This window comes from Hydra vulgaris, chromosome 12, assembly GCF_038396675.1.
Source record: "Hydra vulgaris chromosome 12, alternate assembly HydraT2T_AEP".
NCBI lineage: Eukaryota > Metazoa > Cnidaria > Hydrozoa > Anthoathecata > Hydridae > Hydra > Hydra vulgaris.
In genome coordinates, this window is record NC_088931.1 from 83086305 (window position 1) to 83093806 (window position 7502).

A 7502-nucleotide genomic window follows, 5' to 3' on the forward strand; every position below is an offset into this window, starting at 1 on the left:
ATATATATAAACAATATATATTGTTTATATAAAAATAAACAATAATGGGATTAATGCATGCTTGTCTTGTATTTGCCCAAGCCATTAATTTTCTTTACTAATCTTTGCAGTTGATCTAAACTGATATTAATAAAAAGTTGATGTTTCTCAATTGTACCAGTAAACTGATATTTATCGATTTAAATTATCAGTAAAAACTTTTTTACTCATAATTTAAGCCTAGAACAATAATATATAACTTATTACCTACAAATCAAACAAAAAATCAGACTAAAATATAACACAAAATATAAATAGATACGTTTATTAAATTTTCATTAATTATTATTATTTTTTTTTTTAAAAAAAAGATACATGTCATGTGTCTTCTTCATCAAAATCTAATGTATGTTTTGGTAAACTTTCATAAAGTTTTGTTTTTAAAGTCTCCAATCCTATTTGTTCTTTTGCAGATATAAACAAAACTTTTTCAAAACCATTTTCACAAAAACTTTTTAAATTGTTTAAAATAACTTCAGCAAAATTGTTATTTTCTAAAAATGGATGATTAATAGTTGCAGACGAAAGCTGCTCCAAAAACAAATCTGCTTTCATTTTTGAGTCCGAACAATCCATTTTGTTTAACACAATAAATGAAGGTCTTTTTAATAAAAGATCTTCATATAAGGCTAGTTCTTTAAGAAGTAATAACACTGTGTCAAATGGTGTCCTGTGTAGTACATCAGAGTTTAATTGGAACCCATTTACATCAATCACAAGAGTAATTAGTTTGGTTCGTTCTATATGACGCAGAAATCGATGACCCATACCCTTGTTTAAGTGGGCATCTTCAATAAGACCAGGAAGATCAACAACTTTTACCTAAAGAACATAGTGAGTACAAATAAAAATAAAAAAATACAGATTTTAACGGCACTTTTAGAGAAAATAATTTTTTTTATCTATAACCCAACTAGTAAATTTTATTCCAGTCTTATTCCAGACATAGCAAAGTGTTTTTTAACTAAAAATTAAAGATATGTATTTTTATAATTTTTTTTCATAAAATGATTATTTTTAAAATTACATAATTAGACACATTTTTAAATAATTTTTTTGTTGATAATATCAAAGGACTAAAGTAACCTTAAATATATTTTTTGAAAGCTAATTTTTAAAGCCAACATCCTCTTACAATATAAAACATAATTATGGTTGTTTAGTTCACATTTTAAAGTTTGAACTATATATATATATATATATATATATATATATATATATATATATATATATATATATATATATATATATATATATATATATATATATATATATATATATATATATAAAGTTTTTACTATGTAAAGTATTACTGTGATTTACAATTAATTGATAGTTTTTTATTTATAATAAAAAACGATTAGTTACTAAAATTTGAAACGCATTTTCAATGGCTTTAAAAGAAACCAAGCTAAAACAGAATCGCTTTTGATAAAACAGAATTACTTTAATTGTGTTACTTTTAAGTTAAATAACAAGTATGCTATTAAAGAAAGTAATTTTGTTTTAGCATGGTTTTTACATGCTTTTATTAAAGCCTGCAAAATTTTATAATAAATATAATAATTTCATATTAAGTATTTAATAATAACTTAATATAATAACTTATCAAAGGTTTAAAAAAAGAAAAGTCAATACAACTTCTATTTTATTTTTATTTCTCTTTTATTCCCTTTTATTTTAATTTCCTCAAGTTAATACATTTTTATAAGTAAATAAATTTAGTGAACTAAATAAGGAAAAGTTCACTATTTTGTATTTATATAGATAACCATTTATAATCATAAAGTTATTGAATATCATAAAGGTCATTTTCCACAAGTCTTTTTCAAGATTTTTTCATCGATAAACATGCACAGATAAAACATTTTTGCTAATATTGCTGATCAATTTGCTGTAGCAAAAAAAAAAGAAAGTTTCACTTCACATGTAGGTTTATCTTCCTCTCAGAGTTTAACCATCTATTACTTCTTGCAGTAACAGTTTTTCAATAGAAGTGTTCCTATAAGAAGTTAGCATTTATTTTCTTAAACATTTGAAAAAAATACAATACAGGTATAAATCAAAAACAATTTTTTATATTTATATATATATATTTTTTTTCAAAAGCATACAATGTAAACTTATAGCTGCTATTTTTTATTGATAACAAAATATTAGTGTGAAAATAAGGTGGAAATCAAAACGGCATTTTTCATCATGAAAAAAAAATTCGCTTCATGCGATTTTTTTAGGGTTCGGACTGTCTGCGCAGATATGTGCAGACAGTGTAACTTGTCTGCGCAGACGTCAGCACCGACAAAATTTACTGCTTTGCAGACGATTTTTTGAAATCAACAAAAAAAGTTTTAAACTTAAAAAATGTTTTAAGTAATATTTAAACTTTATCATAAATTCAGTGATTAGTAACAAAGATTCTTACAGTAATAAAAAAATATAATGCTATCGTCTATTCTGTGATTTCTTGACATTTAATTTCATTGAGAATTGCACCTTCTTCAAGAATGCAATCAGTCTTGTCATTTGTGTCCATCAGCAAAGTAATCATACACAAGAGACAATGGAGCTTCATCAATTTCTAATTTTTCCGATCACGTTGGAAGGAAATTCAATGCTTTTGACAAGCTTAGAGAGACGGCCCCAAAATGGGTTAGATTTTATCAACGCCATAACATCAGCAAATGTATTTTTTTGTTGAATTTCCTTCAGTAATTTACTTTCTTCTTCTACCAACTTAATAAGAACCTATTTTGATAGCTGGAGACTGCTCATTGATTTATATTAACTAAACCATCGTGTAGATACAGGCATGGACAATGAGAAATATTTGTTGCAATACCTCTTTCATCAAACTTTGCTTTCACGATGTAATGATTTTTCACATATTTGATGATTTTCTCTGCATCTTTGACTGTTTTTATGGCCTCAGTTGTAGAAACTATGTCCTTCACAAGCAAGTTGACTCCATGAGCTCCGTATCCGCTAGCCGAGATGTGTGGATATTTCTCCTCAATGATCCTCCACACTGATTTCATAACAGGAGCGCCAATCTTCTCAATAACTTGCAAGATTGCCGCGGCAACTGCAGATGAATTTTGAATGATTCCGGATGTATTTATTGAGTTGTAAAAAAAAGGCCTCTGATTGGGCGCTTTAATACATAAATTCACTATGTGATCGCCTTTTATGTTTGTCCAGCCGTCAGACATCAGTGTTAAGTTTGTTTCAGAATTCAAAATTTCATTTACAGAAGTAGAACATTTTGTGTATTGTTTGTCGAGCAGAGATCCTGATAAGGCTTTAGCATTCGGGATGACAGATGCATACAATGGATTGAGTGACTTAACGAAATCCTTAAAGACCTCCGATTCGACTGAACAAAATAATATACCCGTACGGAAAAAAAATTATCAAGCTTCGTGTTAATATCATTTTTGAGCTCTTCATTAATTGGTGGATGTACACGCTGCGTCGGTGAATCAGACGTAGTCAGAAGTTGCTGAGAATCATTGTATAGATGTGATGCCTCTTAATTACGCCTAGAAAACTTTAAATTGTAGTAAAGACACTTACAAAGTTTATATCGATTGATTATACATAGCTCGAACCAAAAAGAAACAGATAAGTAATGAAAAACTCGTAAAAAGTAGATAACTATCATAATAATCTACTTTTTACAAGTTTTTCCAAATGTCTGAAATTATTTTGCATAATTAAATTATGCAAAAATAATTTCAGACATTTGATTCAGATAATTTAAATTTTTCGTTTCCGTTAAAGTGTCTGCGCAGACATCGGCGTTGACGTCTACACAGATATGCGCATATTTTCTGAACCCTAGATTTTTTTCACCTTGTGGAAAACAGCCTTTAATTATCATTAATTTGCAGGCACTTTGCAAATGCATGAAATATTATATTGAAATAAGAAAAAATTGAATAAATTCAATAAGCTTGTTTGATATATCTAATAATTCATTAACTAGAATAAAAGTTATTTTAAAATAAATCTCCTTTATAATTGAATAAGAGATTATTTAAATAAAAAAATTATTTTAAAATAAAACTCCCTTATCTGACATATACCTATTAAATTAGAAATTCGTCAATAAATAAAGATGCGAACGTCAACGTTTATTAAAAAAAAAACAATTTGTCGTCCCCTGTAAACTAAACCAAAGCAACCAGTTAAGTTACTAGAGTTAAGTTATTCAACTATTAAATTTACTTAATTTGGTAAATTTATTTTAATAAGAAAGAACGAATAGAATATAAAAGACGCAATAAATTTTTTTTTATATTTTCAATTATTTAAAGATTAAACACTTTCTATAAATATGCTAGTTGTTTTTTAGGAATTTTTAAAAGAAATTTATTCGAAGAGAACCTCAGTGTTCTAAAACTCTCTTATTTGAATAATTTTAAGAATGAAATTTGAAATTTAACAAAAAATTTTAAAATTTTAAAGAACTTGACATTATTTATAAATTTAATTGCAGTGACATCCATGATGCCCAGTGGGATAGTGAGGATCATTCCTGAAATTCAAACATAGATATAGCTTACAGTATCAATATCAAATTTAGAAGATAATGCAAGTGAGGAAGAAAGTTTTATTTAAATCGTAAACATTTTGAATAGTTAAATATTATTTGTAAAGGTGTTATTGTTTTTTATTACTTGAAAACAGTTTCAAAAGCAGAAACATTCTATTGCAAACATTAAACCAGTGATTACTGCAAACATTGAAAAAAAAATTAAATTATAAAAAATTAAATTAAAAAACATAAATTATTTTACAGCTTGTTCAAAAATAAACTTTTTTGAAAAAAAAACTTGAACATATACTTAAACTTATGGTAATATAATTCGACTTATTAAACCAAATCTTTTACTCTCACTTTTTATTAGTAAATAATTTGAACAAAAAAATTGAATAAAAACACCAACTTAAAAATCATTTGAATGAAAACAGTATTTATACTTATAGCACACTAGATCAAGAAGAAATAAGTTAGGGAAAATGTGGTATCTAATGTTTTTTTGTTTTCATCTTACTTGTTTAATCTATAGATATAGCATGCTTTTGCACAAATAAGTTTAAAATTTTATCACAATAATGTTTTAATTTATTAATAAGAACAATTTTATTTAATTTTTTTATTTTAAACATGCTTTATGTTATTATTGTTGTAAACTGAATTGAACAGCAATTAAACAATGTTACAAAGATGTTTTATATTAACAAAAGCTCTTTATATTGACAAACAACTTTGCAGTATTGTTTTACTGTCGTTTTATAGCTTTTTACAATAGCAACTTAATACTCTTTAAAGATAAAATGTGTTTTATTTTTAAAGAGTAATTAAAAGAGTAATTTTAAAGGGTAATTTTATGAAAATGTATATTATTACCCCCCTTACTGCAAAGCAGCACTAGGGGTTGAGGAGGAAGGGGGGTTGGGGCAAAAAAAAAATTTTTGGTGATTAGATTTTTTTGCAATAATTTGAGCCCTGTATATGTATATGTATATATATATGTGTGTGTATGTATATATACATATAAATATATATCGACCTTCAGAATTAGGGTCGGCATTCGACATTCAAAAATGAGGTCGGCAATTTATTGCCGACCTCATTTTTGAATCAGGGTTCAAAACCTCATTTTTCCTCAACAACAACGACCTCATTTTTCCTAACTTCCAGGGTTGATATATATTGATATATATTAATATATATATATATATATATATATATATATATATATATATATATATATATATATATATATATATATATATATATATATATATATATATATATATATTAATATATACATATATAACTTAAATAGTAATTTTTTCAAATATTAACTTCAAACCTGTGTATTATCTGAATAGAATATTGATCCAACCATAGGATTAATGGTAGTAAAAGGATAATCAGCAACTTTAGGACGTGCTCGAGATAAAGCACATAAAAGTGATGATTTACCAGCATTTGGAAAGCCCGTGAGAGCTACATCTGCTATACTTTTTAACTCAAGTACAATATTTCGTTTTTCACCTTTTTGACCATTAAAATTTTCATATTTAGCGGAACCACCAGCTCCACCATTCACAACTTTCAAAGTCTGACCTTCTTCATTTAGATCTGAAATAAGAACATCCTCACTAGATTTAACTTCAGTTCCTGGTGGAACAATAATATAAACATCGTTTCCATCTTTCACTCTAACTTGATTTCGTTTAGCAGGAAATCCATGCCCAGCAACAATTCTTCGATTTTCTTTATTTGAAAAGGTTGATAAGGAACCTCCATTTAAACATTTGATGTACACATTACCACCATCTCCACCAATAAGACCTGTTGACTGAGAACCTTGTCCACCACTACCACCTCTTACATGAATACGAATTCGATCAATTATTTTTGTTCGCTTATAACTATTTTTTGTTGGGGGTTTTAACTTGACAGATACAACTTCAGTGACATTTCGTACTTGTAGATATAGGAAGTTCTTTGATGGACATAATAATGATTTAATAAACATTTAAACTTAAAATTACACAAACTTCTGCCTTCAATCAATATTATATATGAAAAAATATATATTTAATAATTGAATAAACATATATTTAATAATAAATATATACTTATTATTATATAAATATATATGTAAATATATATATATATATAGACATACGGTTATTTAAAAATAACTGCGTATTTAGATAACATCTTTGATGTCACACTAAATACCCTACTGCTAGGAGCTTCAGTACATACATCAACTATCTGATAGCCTGCTGCTACAATAGAGTGCTGCTACATCGATTGAGGTTTGGCATGCAGCAGAAATCTTTTTTTTATTATTCTTTATTTTTTGCTCTTTGGTCCTTTTTCTAAAAATGCTGTATGCTATAAAGATAGGAAAAACTAGTAACAATTTGTTATCCATATACACATAGTAGATATGTATATATGTATATATGTATATATGTATATATATATATATATATATATATATATATATATATATATATATATATATATATATATATATATATATATATATATATATATATATAGTAAAAAAACTAAATAATTATAACATTCGATTTATTTAAAAAAAAAAAATATATATATATATAGTAAAAAAACTAAATAATTATAACATTCGATTAATTTAAAAAAAAAAAAAATATATATATATATATATAGTAAAAAAACAAAATAATTATAACATTCGATTTATTTAAAAAAAAAATATGTATATATATAGTAAAAAAAATAAATAATTATAACATTTGATTTATTTAAAAAATATATATACATATATATATATATATATATATATATATATATATATATATATATATATATATCAGTGGTGTACACTGGATTTTTAGATGTTTGAGTTTTGACACTAACAGGCATTGTGCAAACTCCAAACTTTTGT

The 7502-nt window shown here is 25.5% G+C and overlaps 1 protein-coding gene across 1 annotated transcript; it reads right to left on the reverse strand.

The window, feature by feature from the left end:
• Positions 1-290: 290 nt before the first annotated feature.
• On the reverse strand, positions 291-6647 carry LOC100212934 (GTP-binding protein 10). Its single transcript, XM_065814695.1, has 2 exons — positions 5922-6647; positions 291-861 (listed from the first exon to the last, which is right to left on the reverse strand). Exons 1-2 carry the CDS (start codon positions 6591-6593, stop codon positions 358-360), a joined length of 1176 nt encoding a protein of 391 aa, XP_065670767.1. The 5' UTR covers positions 6594-6647; the 3' UTR covers positions 291-357.
• Between the last annotated feature and the right edge of the window lie 855 nt (positions 6648-7502).

Coding starts and splice junctions, on each gene's coding strand:
- LOC100212934 (XM_065814695.1), bottom strand. CDS start 6,593: ATGTTTATTAAATCATTATTATGTCCATCAAAGAACTTCCTATATCTA. Junction 862..5,921: donor TCTATTCAGATAATACACAG/GTTTGAAGTTAA, acceptor TATGTTCTTTAG/GTAAAAGTTGTTGATCTTCC.